The sequence below is a fragment of the Canis lupus genome, chromosome X (assembly GCF_003254725.2).
Source record: "Canis lupus dingo isolate Sandy chromosome X, ASM325472v2, whole genome shotgun sequence".
Classification (NCBI taxonomy): domain Eukaryota; kingdom Metazoa; phylum Chordata; class Mammalia; order Carnivora; family Canidae; genus Canis; species Canis lupus.
In genome coordinates this window covers 122328521-122344857 of record NC_064281.1, presented here as the reverse complement: position 1 = coordinate 122344857, position 16337 = coordinate 122328521, and the positions used below count along the sequence as shown (strand labels likewise).

The 16337-nt window shown below is 69.8% G+C and overlaps 1 protein-coding gene and 1 long non-coding RNA gene across 9 annotated transcripts; one reads left to right on the top strand and one right to left on the bottom strand.

Annotated features, from left to right (window-relative positions):
• Positions 1-668: 668 nt before the first annotated feature.
• Positions 669-16327, bottom strand: PLXNB3 (plexin B3). Of its 8 annotated transcripts, none has more exons than XM_025460607.2 (37): positions 16174-16327; positions 14604-14727; positions 13330-13446; positions 12032-13072; positions 11508-11687; positions 10752-10880; positions 10558-10658; positions 10035-10164; positions 9717-9873; positions 9519-9627; positions 9322-9436; positions 9097-9222; positions 8911-9027; positions 8534-8627; positions 8281-8450; positions 7926-8077; positions 7561-7666; positions 6764-6894; positions 6337-6513; positions 6035-6230; positions 5663-5902; positions 5418-5579; positions 5177-5328; positions 4916-5016; positions 4614-4837; positions 4320-4498; positions 4087-4153; positions 3523-3850; positions 3288-3391; positions 3105-3198; positions 2570-2754; positions 2298-2458; positions 1974-2121; positions 1716-1801; positions 1573-1648; positions 1381-1455; positions 669-1081 (listed from the first exon to the last, which is right to left on the bottom strand). In XM_025460607.2, exons 2-37 carry the CDS (start codon positions 14661-14663, stop codon positions 977-979), a joined length of 5895 nt encoding a protein of 1964 aa, XP_025316392.1. In that variant the 5' UTR covers positions 14664-14727; positions 16174-16327; the 3' UTR covers positions 669-976. The 8 variants fall into 8 exon arrangements, with proteins under 8 accessions (XP_025316392.1, XP_025316393.1, XP_025316394.1 ...); XM_025460608.2 differs by having other exon boundaries at positions 1716-1780; XM_025460609.2 differs by having other exon boundaries at positions 5663-5854.
• On the top strand, positions 3757-7982 carry LOC112668387 (uncharacterized). Its single transcript, XR_003141671.3, has 5 exons — positions 3757-3892; positions 3993-5695; positions 5807-5934; positions 7461-7563; positions 7843-7982. It is a non-coding gene; the product is annotated as an uncharacterized LOC112668387 (long non-coding RNA).
• Positions 16328-16337: the final 10 nt, after the last annotated feature.

The window sequence follows — 16337 nt, the reverse complement described above, 5'->3', positions numbered from 1 at the left end:
CAGGACATACCAGAGGGATGCCAGGGTCGGGTCCAGCAGAGCCCTCTGGAGCCTGTGACTTGGGACTGCATCCAAGGGATGGGGGAGCGTTGGCTCCCCAGGAAGGGGTAAGTGGGTAAGCATCCAGGGAGGTGCGGGGTCTGGCTGGGGTGAGGCCTACAGCCCGACAGACAGGAGGACACCTCCTGGGCCAGAGTGGTAGGCGGGGGTGGGGTGGGGTGGGGTGGGGATGGGAGGGAGGCCGGGAGGCCCGGGCACTAGCCTGAGGCTCCCGAGGAGGCTGAGGGGCACTTGTGCTCTTTAGAAGGATCACTCTGGCTGCTCCCGGGAGGGAGTGGAGGCGCCAAGTGTGGAGCTGGGAGGCCAGCTAGGGACTGTCGGGGAGTCAGAGAGGCGCCGAGGGGGCTCGGCAGTGACGCTGGTTAGCCTAGGATGGGAGACACTAGGTCGTATTGTCCCTGGGCCCGGAAAGAACTGGCAGGGCATGGTAGGCAGACAAGGGGGCTGGTGGGCCAGGGGAGGCGAGGGGAGAGAGGAGAGCAAGGCCTGGGGGTGCCTGGTGACCCCCTCTTCCTTAGGCAGGGAGTAACAGCCATGGGGCTGGGGGACGGCCAAGCGAGGAAGCGCTGAGTAGACTCATAGGGCCAGGCGGGGCCTGGGGATCGGGCTTTTGCTAAAAAGATGTATTTCTACTTTATTTCCAGATGTGATTCTCCAGCAAGCAAATAAATACAGTGGGGGAGGTGGGAGAAGAGGTAAGGATTCCTATAAATTAGAAAGAAGCCCAGGGAGGGGAGCGAAGGGCCAGTGGCCGTGGCGGGAGAGGTGGCAGGGAGCCTCCTGGTGGGCACAACCCCCTTCCGCTCCCAGCCGGCCCCTCCTCGGTTGCTGGCTCCATCCAGGGGTCAGAAGGCACCGCGGTGGGAGGGCCTGCTTGCTCCTCTGCAGGCCGCTGGGCGTCCGCTATGGCCCAAGCTTACAGGTCCGTCACCTTGTTCTCCACCAGCGCCGCTACCTGCTGCAGACGGCAGGCCAGCTGCATCTTCTGGCCCACAGGGTCCTCCTCCAGGGCGCTGATGATCTGCCAGGGAAGAGGAGGGTGCCCTGCCTGACGCCTCTGCCCTCGGTCCATCAGCTCAGGGACACCCCAGCCCTGTGTCCATCTCAGCAGAAGCTTCCGGATCCGGCAGGGGCTGCCCCATGCCTCCCTGAAGAGTCTGGATTGAAGTCACGCCTCTTCCCCAACATGGGCCCTCCCTCCCCTCCGCCTGTTGGGCCTGGATACCTCCTTCCGTCCCACACCCCACCCCCAAGGTCCCTGGGGCCTCCCTCTGGGCTCTGGGGGTGTGCCCCTCCCCCCTGGAGTACCGCAGGCCTCACCTGGTCATAATACCTGTGGATGTGGTTGTAGAGTTCTTGCAGAGCTTCCAGACAGTGGGGAGCAGACGTGTAGTTCTGGGGACCGACCGTGCAGAGGTGAGGCCCCAGCCTGGACCTTAAAGCCCAAGCCCCGCCCCTCCCCTCTGCACCCACGCAGATGTGCAGCCGTGTGTCCCCTGGGCCGTGCCTCACCCCAGAGAGCTCGGCCAGAGCCGAGTTCATCTCCTGGTAGCTCGCCGGAGAGCTCTGGCGGATGTCGGAGTAGTATCTGGCAGAGGAGACGCTGTTAGGGGCGGGCAGCCCCTGCCCCCCGGGCCTGGTGCCCCGACACCTACCTCTCCACCATCTGCTTGTAGCGAGGGATCTCCCGGGCATACAGCAGTTTGTTCACTGGGGAGTCCTGCTCCGGGTAGGAGTGGGCCTGAGCGGGGAGGTGGGGGGAGCTCCGGCCCTGTCACCGGATGTACCACCAGCGCCCCCTCGCCCAGCCTCCTGGCCCCCGTTCTGTGCCACCCGTGCCCCAGCGCCACTCAGGGCTCTGTACTGAGCCCCCGCGGCGCTCACCCCGTAAGCCGGGGCGGCCCTGCCCTTACCCTGCCCACTTTATGCTCGGAGACCGTGCAGGAGTCGATGAAGGTTTGGGCGATGACGGCGAGGATGGCATCCACGTTGTCTGACACGCGCACGTCAAAGATGAGCTGCGGGTTCTTCAGGGCGTTCACCCAGAACCGCAACAGCAGGCTGGGGGGCACAGGCCCGCAGACGCGCCGTCAGCCCAGGCCCCCCACCTGACTTCCACGGGGAGCTGTCTGCCAGTCCGCGTTCAGGGTGGCTGGAGATCCAGGCCGGGGGCTGCCCAGCTCGGCTCCCTGTGGCCCCCGCCCTCCGCACGGGGTGGGGGACAGCCGGCGACCTACCTGTTGGTCTTCCAGATGTGCAGCGTCTCCGGGTCCTCGATGCCGTGCTTCTCGGCCAGCTCGTCCAGGAAGTCGAACAGGTACTTGATGGCGATGGGCACGGGCCTGTTCACGCTGAGGATGGCCTGGAAGGTGTCATCCACAAACTTCTGCAGGGTGCCCTGGAAGGCGTGGGCGGGCCGTGTGGGTGGTGTGTGCTGGCGCCAGGCCCGACCCCCAGCCCGGTCAGGGGCCCCCCCCGGGGCGCCTTCCCAGCCCCGGAGCCCACCCACCTTCATGGAGAGCAGGCGGGTGAGGTAGATTTCCGGGATGGCCTTGGCCCGCGCCCGCTCCCGCTCCCGCTCCCGCTCCCTCAGGCTGCTGCGCCGGGCCTTAGCTCCTTCTGGCTCTTCGGTGCCTTTCACCAGGTGCCAGAGGTGGACCCCACCCTCCTCACCATCCTCCAGCATGGGAACGTCTGAGGGCCCGGAAGTCTGGCCTCAGTCCCGCGCCCCGTCCCCCCTGCCCCAGCGCTGGCGGCGGTTGCCCAGCCTGCTCACCTGGCCCGGTGGGGCTGGGGGTGGCAGCAGAACCAGGGCAGCGGGAGGAGAGCTCAGCCCAACAGCCCCCGGTCCCGGAGCTGCCCGGCCAGGACGAGCTGCTGCCCTGGTCCGCCCCAGGTCCATGGCCCTGCGTACAGCTTTGGCGGCCCCCCTCCCCGGCAAGGTGTGGGGGACACCCAGGCGATGCAGAAGGCAGGACCGGTTGTCCCGCCTGCCTGCTCCAGGCTCTGGGGCACGTGGGGGCACGTGGGGGCACAGGACTCACTCTCCCCCAGGGTGCAGTTCTGGGCCAGGCTCTGGGAGACGGCCCCTCCGTTGTGCAGCTGGGGGATGAGCCCCACGGTGGCTCCATCCGGGACCTGGGGGGCAGGTGAGCAGAGGCTGGGCTCCTTCCTGGGCTGGCCCGGGGGCGGGGGCCTGCCCCCCCCAGCCCCTGCCCGCCTGGCACCTTGTAGTGCTGAAGAGTGTTGAGTCTCTTCCAGTGGTTCTGGGTCACTGAGGTCAGGTCCTCATCTGACAGGGTTAGGTGACCAGCAAGGCCCGAGCGCCACTCTGGGGGCACCCAGGGAGGCCAGTCAGCCCGCAGCCTGCTCTCCCAGTCTGCCATTTGGAGACTCAGGCGGGGCTCAGCGTGTACAGGTGGCAACGGCCCCACGCAGGGATGGGGGGTGGTGGGCTCTCACCGAGATCTAGGGCGTGCGCTGAGGGCCTCTGGGAGAAGGGGGTGCCCTTGTAGACTTGCTCCAACACCTTCTCTTTGACCTGGGTGATGGTGTCTGTGTCGAGCACCCGGGCGGGCACGCGCTGCACCGCGCCACCCCCTGCGGCCCCGCCAGCCCTGGGGCCCGCCAACACCATCAGCGTCAGGGGCCGGAACTCCACGTCCTCCCGAAGCAGCCGGCTGTCGTTCAGGGTCCGTTTTGCCTTGCCGGTCACAGCGTCCACGGGGCCCTTGTCCACCTGGTACTGTATGGCCCGGAGGAGCATGTACAGCGGCTCACCGGCCACCTCCTGCAACCATCAGGACGGGCCAGAGTCGGCGCCCGGGACAAGGTAGGGGCAGGGAGGGGCTGTCCACTGTGGAGGGAGGACGATGACAGCCGGCCTCTGCCTCACACCTGACCCTTCACTTCCCCACCCTTCATACCCCGAGGCCCCCAGGGAAACTGTGGGCACAGGTCGGGGAGGCCACAGCAGCAGCCTTCAGATGAGGGGAAGGTGACGGTGCCATCCCGGGCGCCCCTCACCTTCAGGAAGGCATAGAGACAGATGGACAGCCAGTTGGTAAGCAGCTTCTCCACCATGGTCTCTGTCCTGTGGGGAGCAGACCCCAGGTCAGAGAGAGGGTGTCACTGGGCCACCCTGTCCCTGGGCTGATGTGGGCAAAGGAGGGAAGGCGGGATGGGGTGGGGGGTGGGGGTGCAGCTCAGCGGGGAGCCTCCACCCCTGCTGCCAGGCCCACGGTGGGGCCAAAGCCAACCTGCGCAGCATGAGCTTGGGGTTCTTGTGCACGTAGTGGGCAGCCAGGTCACTCAGCAGCGTCCTCAGGATGTCCGTCAGGTACTCGAGCTTGCCGTGCAGCGCCAGGGACAGCAGAGAAGCCACATGGCAGCGGTCCCGCTGGGAGAAGCTGGGCTGCTCCTCCAGGGTGTGGATGAGCTGGCGGGAGGGGCGCCGGCACTCAGGGGAGGCCCCCCACTGGCCCCCCCGCCCCCGTGCCCGCTGCCCCCCTTCCAGACCCCGCGGGCGCCCCGCCCAGCCACGCAGCCCTCACTGTGAGGAGGAAGAGCTTGCTGTTGAGCAGGTTGGAGAGCTGAGTGAGGCCCTGGCGCACGGGGGCACGGCGGCCCTCCTCCCCGGGCCCCTCGAGCGCAGGCTGCAGGGGGCAGCCGCCGTGCCCCGGGAAGAAGACCCGCTCGGCGTAGGTGTGGTAGTCCAGGAAGGGGATCCCGCTGGCCTCCAGGTCGCTGCTGAGGTCGGTCATCTCGGTCATCAGGTCTGCGGGCGGGGAGCCACCGAGGTATGCACTCGGGCTCAGGTGGGCCCCCGGCGCCCTCCCCGCTGCGCTCTCCTCACCTGTGAACTCCTTGCGGCACTGGTCACCCACACCAATCTCCAGGTTCTCCAGTTGCACCAGAACCTTCTGATAGTCCCGCAGGGCCTGCTTGCTCTTGTGCCTGCACCCCAGGGGCCAGGTGTTAGTCACTGGCCCGAGACGGTGGGGCCCCTGAGGCCACCAGGCCTGGAAGCCCACCTCTGGCACCTTTCCTGAAGTGCAGAGGGGAGTTTGTGCAGGTGCCTGCGGCACCGGCAGCGGCACCAGGAGGGGCCTCTCACCTGTACATGAGGGTGAGGAGGAGGACAGCGGCGATCAGCACGGCGGCGCCCAGGCCCAGGCCCACCTGGGCCTCCACGGGGAAGGCAGACAGAGTGGGCTCAGTCTCGTACTGGACTGGGCCCAGGGCCAGGCGTACGTTGCCCATCTGAACCTGAGGGCAGGGTGGGGGGCAGGCTCCTGAGTGGGGGAGCCCAGGGCTCCGCCTGCCCAGCCACCCATGCCCCTGGAGCCCCGGCTCACCACGAACTGCGGCAGGGCACTGGAGCCGTTGGCGGGCTGCGGGGCCCGGGAGGGCGGCTCGCAGTACAGGTGGGTGAGCGTGAGCGTCTTCACCAGGCACTCGCCGTCGCCGATGTGCACGCGCACCTCCTCCTTGCTAATCCCCAGGTTGAGGCCCTGGCCCTGGGAGAGAGACCCGAGCCTGAGCCGCGGGGCCCGGCCTGTGTCCCCGCTCCCCGCACGGAGCTCGCCAGCGGAGCCCTCACCTCCACGTCCAGGACGTTGCCCGGCTTGAGGCGGTAGGGGCGGGTGGGCTCCTCGCGGCTGAGGGGCGCCAGACGGGGGTTGGGCTGGTACTGGAAGTCCTGGCCCCCGTTGGCGCTGGCAAAGTCCACGTGCACGTTGTCTAGGGTGAAGAAGACCCGCTGGGGGTGCACCCCATCTGGCACGGCAGGGCTCTGGCACAGAAGGAGGCTGGACGAGTTGATGGAACAGACAGTGGAGCACTGCGAGGCGGCAGGGGCCGGGACAAGGAGGGGTGAGCCGGGGCTCCCTTGCTCGCCCCCAGGGGCAGAGTGGCCCACCCCACCCCCGCCCCGGGTGTGACCAGCCCTGCCGCCTGCCTGTGTGGTGCTCACCTGCAGCAAGCCCTCCCGAAGCTGGATACAAGCCTGGGGCGCTGCGGCGGGGCCCCCACAGCTCGTCCTCGGGGTTGGGTCCCGGGGCTCAGCACCTGCAGCCTGCACCTCCGCTGTGGCCGCCAGCCACACCGACAGCAGGGGCTGCTGCACCACGTCCAGGCCCGTGCCCCTGACTCGGATCAGCCGCCCGCCCCTGTGTCAGGGTGGCAGTCAGCAGCGGTGGGGGTGGCAGGTGGCCCGGCCCGGCCCCACCTTCCCGGCCAGGAGCAGAGGCTGCCTTGAGGGCGCGAGGTCCTCACCCCCGGAAGCTGACGCTGGGCTCCGCCGCCACCAGCTGCGGGTTGGCCGTGTACTGGAAGGGGCTGGTGAGCAGCGTGCGCTGGGCGTGGCCAAAGACCACTCGAACCACAGCTTCTCCTGGGCTGGCCTGGGACATGGTGTGGCACACGATGGCCTCAGGACACACCGGCTCCTGGCTGCAGGGCGGAGGGGCTGGCATCTCGGGCTCTAGCCTGGGCCTGGCCACCCCCACCCAGAGACCCACTTGCCACCCTCAATGAGGGCACCACTAGGGGTGGGCACAGCGACCATTTCTCTTGGACTCGGTGGGGGGCCTTAGAGAGCCCCGCGCCCACTGCCCCCACGTACACGAGGGGATGATGAGGCCCACGGCGCATACCCCCAGCTGACAGCAACTCGGTGGGGACCGGGAGGAGAGATACTCACATAGGGCAGGGCTGTGCACCCACAAAGGCACTGATGTTGCCTCCCGTCTGGAGGTGCTGCCCGTGGATAGTGAGCTGGGTACCCCCTGCCTGGGGGCCCCACTGAGGACTCAGGCTCAGCAGGATGGGGTCCTGGGGGACAGAGCAGGCTGGGGCAGCCATGGCAGCCTGGCCCGACACTCACCCAGGCTCCAGTCCCCGAGGTGCTTGGCCTTTATCCCTTGGGCTACAGCTGACCTCCCCCTCCCCTGACCTCACAGCTCTGCTCTGCCCCTCAGGAGGCCTCGTCCTCTGCCACGGGCCTCCGCCTCCCGCCCCCCCCCCCCCCCCCGCTCTAAATCCTGAGATGCGGTCGCCAACCTGGGGGGCTGCAGACCCCTTGATACTAGCCTGCCGCTGCCTCCCACTGCTCCCGCCCTGGGCCTCCTGGCTTCCACTCTCCCTCAGTCCCCTGCTAGGCCTGTAGACACCAGACGTGCAGCGAGTCCCCACCACTCTGAGTCCTGCAGCGGCTCCCTTCCCTTGTCACCCCCACCCTCGCCCTGGCCTGCCTGCCACACTCGCTGCTTCCACCGCCCTCCTTCCGCCTGGACAGATGCCAGCAGTAGGGTCCCCACTGTCCTGCTGCTGCCCCTCGCCCGTCTTCCACTCAGCGGCCGGAAGGCTCGATCAGATCACATGCTTTTCCTCCTGGACAGGTGGGAACTCTGCCCGCTACCCCGAGGCCAACCTTGAAGTCCTCACCTAGGTTTCGCTCCGGCCCCTCCCTCCTGCTGCCCCCCCGGGCTGGGCACTGACCTGGTAGGTGAAATGCTGGGTTGAGATGCCTGGTGGCCGATTCTTAATGGCCACTTGGATTGGCCCAGTGGTGCCATTGGGGGCGGGGGATGTCACACACACGATCCTGTGGAATGGAGGCCCCGGAGCGGCTCAGGGCTCGCATAGACCAGGCCCCTGACTCAGTGGGAGCCATGGGCCACCCACCAGCCACTGCTCAGAACCTCCCCCGTCCACCCCTCTTTCCCTCCCCTGGCTCATCTGTTGGCGCTTCTGACCCGGGCCCACGTTTCTTGGCTGCAGGTCGCCCCTCTCTCTCGGTAGCCACTCTCCGAGGGCTTCCCCAGGAAAGCAGCCCTCAGCTCCTGGCAGCCAGGATGGCTCACCGGGCAGAGGTGCGGTAGAGAGAGGGCTCGGGGCTGCAGGGGCGGCCGGCCACGTTCACGGCGTCTTGCACCTCGGCGAAGTCCCGGCCCAGGTTGGAGCCCCAGATGGTGAGGGCCAAGCCGCCCTCGGGGGGCCCCGTCAGGGGCTCAATCTGCAGCGGGGAAGGATGGCGATGGAGTCTCCCCAACCCACCCCCACTGTGTGGTGGGGGTGCCCCAGCAGCCAGCACCTGGGGCGGGCTAGAGCTGCTAGGGCTTGGGGGCCTGAGCTGGGGGAGGCCAGGACGGCGGGGGGCGGGGGGCAGGGAGGGCAGACAGGACGAGGCCGGGCGGGGAGGGAGGGCTGGAGGCTCACTCTGTCGATGCGGGGAGAGGGACACAGCAGCTCCACGGCCTCCGGGGGGCAGAGAGGGCCATAGCGACAGGCGGGCTGGCGGTGGCTGCACCACACGCAGCCCAGGCTCCCATTGGCCGCCTGGCAGCGGCTGCAGTCGGGGTGGCCCACGGCGCAGTCGTACAGGGTCACTGGGGAAGGGCAGGCAGCGCGCTGAGGCACCTCCCCTCTGCCACACGCCCTGTCTGGCCGGCCCTGCCGCCCCCAAGCTCACCATGAAGAGTGTGGGCATTGTCCAGCCGCTGAGCCTTGCCCCGGGTGACATAGATGGGCACCCGGAGCTCCCGCTGGGCCACGGACGGGCGGAGCTGTGGGTGGAGGGTGGGGTCAGGCCGGGCCCGGCTCGGGACACCCCGACCCCCGTCTCCTCCGGGGCCCTCCTCCCAGAATGGGTGCCTTTGTTCCGTGCCCCCGGCTCCCACCAGACCGCAAGCCCGGGGCGGAGGCCGTGGGTGCCGTGTTCCTGCCGCGCGCCCAGCGCCCGCACCGAGCCTGCCTCACGAGGGACGGCGAGACCCTGACGGCTCGGAACACTGTGAGGTGTGGGGCGCGTCTGAGGGCGGCAGGTGAGGCTGTGGGGCGGCCACACACCTGCTGGGCCTGGCAGGAGATGAGGCCCACGTCCCCGGACGTCTCCTCCAGAGAGGCCGGCAGCCGTTGAAGTTCTCCGGGCAGCTCCAGCCAGCAGTGGTAGGAGGCGGGCAGGCTCTGGGAGGGGACACCGTCAGGCCCCTGGACACGGCACCCCGCCCCCACCCCTGCCAGCCCCCCACTCACTCCGAAATGCTGAAGGTTCCGCACACGCAGGGCCAAGCGGCTCTTCCAACCCACGGGCAGCAGGACGGGGCCGGCCAGGCCCTCCACCCGGGGACAAGCCCCCGGGCCACGCACCTGGACGTCCGCCTGGGGAAAGGAGACCTTTTAGCCCTCCAGAAGTTGAGAGGCTCGAGCAGGGCGTGGGGCGGGTGTGCGGTGGTGGTCGGGGCGGCCAGGCCCACCCACCTCCTGGGCGCTGTAAATGGTCCCCTCGCCCTCTGGGCAGTGCTCCCCATACACACAGCGGCTGCTCCGGGGGCACCAGTGGCACCGCCAGATGCTGCCCACACAGGCACGGCACCTGCAGGGGAAGGCGGGTGCTGCTCAGGTCGGGCTCCATCGGGGGTCGCCACCCCTCCCCGGCTGCCAAGCCCAGCACTCACGGGGCGGCCACCTCCAAGGCCTGGACAGCACTGCAGTCGTAGAAGGAGAAGTTGGTGGCAGCCACAGCCACATCCTCAAACATCAAAGCCAGGGGCAAGGTGATGTGGTCTGGGGGTGGGGGTGGGGATGACGGTGGCACGGCGCGTCATGTGGCTCCTGCCCCAGCCCCCTGTCCCCTTGCCCCAGGGGCCCCTCACCTGTGCCTGGAGGGTTAAGCGGCAGCTGGTCTTGGGGTGGGGTGACACAGGCCACGTGGGGCCCTTCCACGTGGGCCAAGCTGTCATAGTCCCCAAAGGCACAATGGAAGTATTCATCCGCGGCCAGGGTGGGCAGCCGGGGGACAGACAAGGTGACCTGGGATACATGCAAGGAAAACAGAGCAGGCAGGGGCTCCTGGGTGGGGGGGGGTGCGGCTCTGTTGCCGAAGGAGCTGGAGCTAGGGCAGAGTGGGGTAGGAGCAGAGGCAGGGGGGAGGAGGAGGAGGACGGGGGGCAGCCTAGGGGCCGGCGGCTCACCTGGCCCTGCTCCTGGCGGGGGCGGTAGGCCGGCAGTAAGCTCTGGACGTGTGGGCAGTGGCTGTCCTCGTAGCTCCACAGCCACTGGTTGGCCTGGGCTGCCCGCCCACATTGGCCCTTGAGGGTGCACCTGTGGGCAGGGGCCCGTGGGGTGACAAGGGTGGGCAGGGTGGCCCCGCTGGGGAGCGGGAGCCGGGGCTCGTGGGGGGAAGCTCAAGAGGGAGGGGCTGGTGTGCAGGCTTGGGCCTTGACCTGAGTAAGAGGGGGCCACCGCTACAGAGGGGAGGGTTGCCGGAAGGGGTTCCTGGAGCCCAAGTGGGTCTGGGAGCACCTGGGCGAGGCGACAGAGGCCTGACGGGGCGGTGGGGCCACGTGGGGCGGGACGCAGGGACTGCACAGCGGCCCTGCACCTCCACCTCAGGAGGCCAGGCTGGCCTCCCGGCACGGCCAGGGCCACTTCCGGGTGTGCCCTCCCTGCACCGGCACCTGTTGGCCCAAGTCCAGACGCAGGCCTTGTGCTCACCTGCCCTGGAGGACGCACCAGCCGCACAGCGGGTCCTGGGCCTGGAGGCAGCTGGTGCAGTCAGGGAACTCGGGGCAGGCTGCCACAGGTACCCGGTCCACCTGGATGGGCAGCGAGGGACAGGGGCAGTGGGTGCAGAGATTCGTGCCTGTGTGCTGCCCCCCCGTCCCCCCCATCCCGGGGACAGGCCTCACCTGCTGGGCAGTGAGGACATAGACGTGGCTGCCGTTGCCGTCCACCAGCAGGTCTGGGCTGATAGCTGAGCCCCGAGGCCCCACTTGCTGGGAGTGGTACACGTGGCCATGGGAGCCATTGAGGAAGACCTGGAGGGACGACGAGGCCTGCTCTCGAGATGGCCACGGGCTGACCGTTCACGACACGTGCTCTCCCCTTGGTTGGGGCTCCCGGGGAGCATCCCGTCCCACGGAGCCAGCTCTCCTTCCTGCTACCCCAGGGAGGCCAGGCCAGGCCCCTGGGCATCTTGCTCTGCTCGCATCACCTCCCCCCATTCGCCATCGCCCAGCCACCCTGGGTAAGGAAGGGCCTTGGGTGCCAGGGGCAGGCGGGCAGCTGCAGGGAGATAAGCGGGCCAGGGGGAGACAAGACTTCTGGGGCCAGGTGGGCTCTGGGGACCAGGCACTGCCCAGCCCGCCCCGTGGCATCCCTGCCCACCCGGACTGCTCTTGGCTAGAGAAATTGGGAGCCTCCTGGCAGTCATCCTAAGTCATGCAAGGAGGAGCCCCGAAAGGTGGCACCCGGCCAGCCAGCGGTGTGTGGCATGGCCTTTCAGCCTGCCGGCGGGACACAGCCCGAGAGGTGGAAGGTACCCGGGGCTCCCGGAGCCACGGTGGGGCAGGGCACACCCAGGCAAGCCAGCAGGCCGGGCCTAGCCGAGCAGCGGGAGGGCTTGGTGTCGGGGGTCCAGGGCTGGGGCGGCCTGGTCACCTCACCTTATGCAGCTGACCCTGCGTGTCCCCCAGGAAAGCGATCGTGTGCCCGTCTGCCTGGAGGCCGGCCACGGCGCTGACGGGCTGCTCGAGCTGCAGCAGGGGCTCGGCCTCCAGGGGCTGGCGGCCAGCAATGGGGCTGGGGGTGTGCTCGTCGCCGCAGGGGTACGACTCGGGGGAGTCCTGGGTGGACAGGGAGGGCAGGATCAGCCCCTGGAAGAGGCGGGGGGGTGCCTTCCCGGGGCCCAGAGCTAGTCAGGGCCGCAGCGCAGGGCCGGGAGCCCTGGGGGATCCGGGCCACAGTGGTCGCGCCCCCCCCACCCGTGGCAGGACAAGCCGACGCGTCGGAGGAAGAAACACCAGAAGAAGCTGGCCCAGGGCAGCCGGGAGCCGGCGCCTCCCTGACATCCTCCACCCAGGCGGTCACACGCGGCTGTCACACGACAGCGCCCGGCCACCCGCAGCCCGGGACTACGGCGGCAGCTCCCCGAGACCGTGCGGAGGGATCGGGCGGGAGGGGCACTCACGGCGGGCAGGGCGGCGCAGCGGGAGGTGACTCCGTACTCCACGGTGGCTTCCTCGGCGCCGCCGGGGCTGCGGCCACCCGCCGTGTAGCACAGGCGCCGCGCGTGCTCCATGCTGGCGTCCAGCCGCGCCAGGGGGAAGGCGCACAGGGCGGCGCCCGCCCCGCCGGGGCCCGCGGCGAATGCCCCCAGCAAGGTGCTTGGCGTGACGGCGGCGGCCTGGATGAGGCCCTGGCCCCGGCAGGCGAGGGGCACCTCCACGTACGAGTAAAGGTTGGCATCGCCCAGGCACACGCGGGCCGCGTAGGAGCGGTAGTCGGCCTGCGCCCGCGCCCCGCGGCGGCGGAACACGAAGTAGGCCGAGCGGCCGGCCGCGAAGGCCCCCACGTAGCTGTTGTTGTAGTCCGAGAGGTCGCCCACCACCAGGCGGCCCAGGCCCTCGCTCGAGAAGGGCTGCGGCCCCGCCAGCTGGCGCACGGTCAGGGGCGGCACCCCCGCCGACAGCTTGCCCGCCAGGCCGCGGGCCACCAGCAGCAGGTCCCGGTCCGGCGCCTGCACCACCAGGCCCACCGTGGCCACTCCCGGCGCGTTGGCGGCCACAAACTGCCCGTCGCCGGGGTCCTCGGCCTGGTACAGCACGTGGGCCACGTCGTCCAGGCGCCGCTTGTCGCACACGCCCTGGCGCACCTGCCCGCAGGCCACGAGCTCCCGCGCGCGGCCGCTCACCAGCAGCAGCTGGTTGGCGTTGTCGGTGAGCCGCGCGTGCGGGCAGTCGGCCGGGTCGCGGAAGGGCACGCAGTCGGGGCTGTCGAGGACCGGCCCGGTGACGGCCACCGCCTGGAGCCGCAGCTCGGGGCTGAGCTGGAAGAGGCGGTTCACGGCACCGACGTAGAGCGTGCCCAGGCCCGGCGCCAGTGCCAAGTGGTTGAAGGTGGCGTTGGGGGCCGAGAAGTGACGGGCCCGCGTCGGGGGCGGCGGCAGGCTCAGCAGCAGCGCGAGCAGGAGGTGGGGGCCGAGGGGAGGCCGGGGAGCCATCGCAGGCACCTGGGGGGGCGCGGAGCAAGTGAGGCCTGGCGGGGAGAGCACCCCGGCCTGCGCCACCAGGGCGGCCAGAGGCCCAGAGGAAGGGGGCGGGGAGAGAGCCCCAGAGGGAGGGAAGACCCCGGGAGAGGGACAGCTACAAGGGAGGGAGAGGACAGAGCAGACAGGGGGAGACGCGGAGGAAGGGAGGGCCCGAGAGGCGGAGAGGGTGGGGGGCCCCCCCACGTGTGCCCAAGGAAAGAAATGCTTTCATCTCCTACTTTTTCTGCATCTAGATGGTTGGAGGAGGGGCAGATCCCGGACAGCCGCAGAACACGGACAGAAGGACTCCCGCGGACAGAAGGGCGGTGGGAGAGGCAGGGAAGAAGCCAGAGGTGCTGATGGGGAGAGACCAGGGGAGGCAGGGGGTGGGGCGAAGGGAAGGGGGGGCAAGGACGAGGATGCGGGACCAGGAAGGGTGGCGGAAGGCATGTCACGGGGATCCTGTGCCTGCCACTCAGGCAGGAGGCCACCGTGCTGGGGGGGCATCCGTAGCGCAGGGGACATCAAAGGCGGGGAGAGAAAACTCAGCCTGGGCAGGCAGGGCCAGCTGTAAAGACTGGACCCTTGGCGGTGGGGACAGGCAGTGCGGGGCATGGGAGAGACAGCCAGGGAGAAACTGAGGCAGCCAGAGACTGGCAGGCGGAGACCGCCCGCAGCAGCGGGGGCAGAGCAGGGGCTGGGGTGGGGGGAGATGTGAGAGCCAGACAGAGCGGGGGCTGGGGGAGGTGGGGAGGGGTGCAGGGGGAGGCCTGTGGGCCCCAGCCCCTGGGGGTGTTGACCTGGAGGCATGAGAGAAAAGAGGGGCGAGCCTCGCTGAGGAGGGGGCAACCCCCCCACGACCCATGCGGAGCCCTTCGTTCACACCACAGGGGTATCTCCCGTGGGCCTTGCGGGGGGGGCGGGGGGTGCAAGCCTCCAGAGAAGGCTCGAGCGGGGCCCCTGCTGTGGACCCACACCCCACCTGCTGGCCGGGGCCGTGGGCAGCCACCCCGCTCAGCCACCTGGGCCCCGGCCGGCTGTCTAGGGGACCAGGCGCCACAGGCACAGAAGGAGAGCCCGTGCCGGCCGGAGCTGCTGGGCACGGACCCACGGAGAAGGGGACAGAAGCCAGGGCCCGCCGTGAGCTAGGGTCCTGCACAGCCGGCCACGTGCGCCTGTGCCAGCGGGGTAGGCCCACTGTCAGTCTGCGCCCTGCAGCCTGGCAGCAGAGACGGAGCCGGGGCCCTGGTGGGTGTGCCAGCTGGGGCAGGGCCCCGAGGGGGGCCCCCAGCCCCTTATCTCCGGGACACAGGCAGGAAGGTCAGGCCTGGCCTGAGGACAGGGACATTTCCTCTAGATCTGGGATACTGGCAGCAGCGTCTGGGGCGTGTGGGTGTGGGGGTGGAGGGACAGCATCTGGGGCCCCACGCCCGGGCCCCCCTGTGCTACGGGGCCGGGCCCGGCCCTGGACCGCCTGGGGACATCCGTGTAGACGGGGGCCCCAGACACTTACCGCCTCGCAGGGGAGCAGCGGAGGGGTCTCCCGGGCAGTGTGGCACCAAGGGAGGCGCATCTCCTCAGTTCAGCTGGCCCAGGGCAGTGGTGACGGGCACGAGACGGCTGTGGGGGGCATTGTCCTGAGCGGGAGGGAGACAGTGGAGGCTTGGCCCTGAGGGAGGAGTGAGGCCAGGGGGGCCAAGGGCCTGGCGGCTGGGCTCCACCACAGCTGGCAGCTTTGTCAATAGGGGCCCTGCCTCCACCCCAACAATGTCCTCTCTGTCCACGGGCCCAGGCCAGGGACTCACTATCTGGTGCTCTTACCCCCCACCCCCGGGGCTGTTCTGGCCAGGGGGCTCCCTGCCACTCCCCACCCCCAGAGAGACACCCCCTGGGACCTGGGGACAAAGGACAGGGTTTCTTCCAGCCAGAAAAATGGGACCCACACAGCCCGCCCCGCCCCACTCCCGCCCCGTGCCAGCCAGCGTGGTCCTCTCTGTGTCCCCCTCCCGGGTCCCCGCCAAGGGCGCAGGGTAGGCCACCGAGCCTCCGCGGGAAGGTCAGGCTGCTGAGCCCCTGCCATGCCAGCCTTAGCCTTGGTAGCCTGGGCGCCTGGTCCAAGTGCCAGTCGTGGCCCTCAATGCCTGCCTTTGTCCGGGCTGGGGGCAGGGAGGTGCTGACGAAGGCAGCACGTCCAGGAGACCTGCTACCCCCCTGCTCCCCCCCCCGCCCCCTCGGCCGGGAATAAGACTGGCCAGAGAGCAAGGGACCTGTCTCCATCCGGCCCCACCCTGGGGGACCCATAAATCGTGCCAGGTACGGCGTGATGGGAGTGGGCAGTGCCAGGGGAGGATGCTGCTGGAGGGGCCGAGGCAAAGGGGGTGCACGGGACGGGTAGGGGCCCGGTCCCCAGGAGCTCAGCACTTGGCTTCAGGCATGGCAATGGTTGCCAGCTGTTCCCTCCCCCCACAGCCCCCAGGGGAGCAGCATCCCAGGATGCTGGGCTCCCCTCTGAGCGCGGGGTGCCAAGGGGGTTGGGGAGGGAGTGGCGACCGGCAGCTGGTCTCCTGCCAGCCGCGCCGGGCACCGTCTGCCCACGAGGCTGGCGGCGCAGGGGCTCCGGCCTGTGGCGCAGGGGCAGGTGCGCTCAGGTTGGGGTCCCCGCTTTCTCCGTGGCGCGGCGGCGGCCACGGCAGGCTCCAGCAGCTCGCTCCGGGACGAGGTGGCAGCAGTGGGGCTCGCTGCCACCTGGCTGGGCCGGTTGGGTGGCTGTGGGGGTGGGGAGCCAGGCGGGCCTCCTCCCTACCCTATGCCTTGCCCCCCGCCCCGAGAGCTTTCCCATGGGGGTTAGAAGCCAGGGGTCCTCCCCCAGCTCCAGGGCCACCGCCTGGAGGGGTACCGGGCCCCTGAGGCATCGGGGGCTGTCGTCCCGGGGCTCTGGCTGGTGCCCGAGGGCCTTTGCCCTGTCGGGCGAGGCGGCTCTGCAGACCCCTGGCTTCTCCCAGGTCCCAGCACGGCCCGTGGCGGTGCCCCGCGACGCGGCGGCCCCGGCCCCCCGCGCCCCCGCCAGCCCAGCCCCTGCCTACCTGGGTGGGCCGCTGGCAGGGGTGAGGAGCAGCTGGCAGTGCCAGAAGTGCGGCCCGGCGCAGCCCCGGCCTCCCTCCCCACAATGCAATCGCGCCCAACCCGACTTATCCTGGCGGGGCCTGCCGGGCTGCCCAGCCCCTCCCCGCCCGCCCAGTTGCCTGCT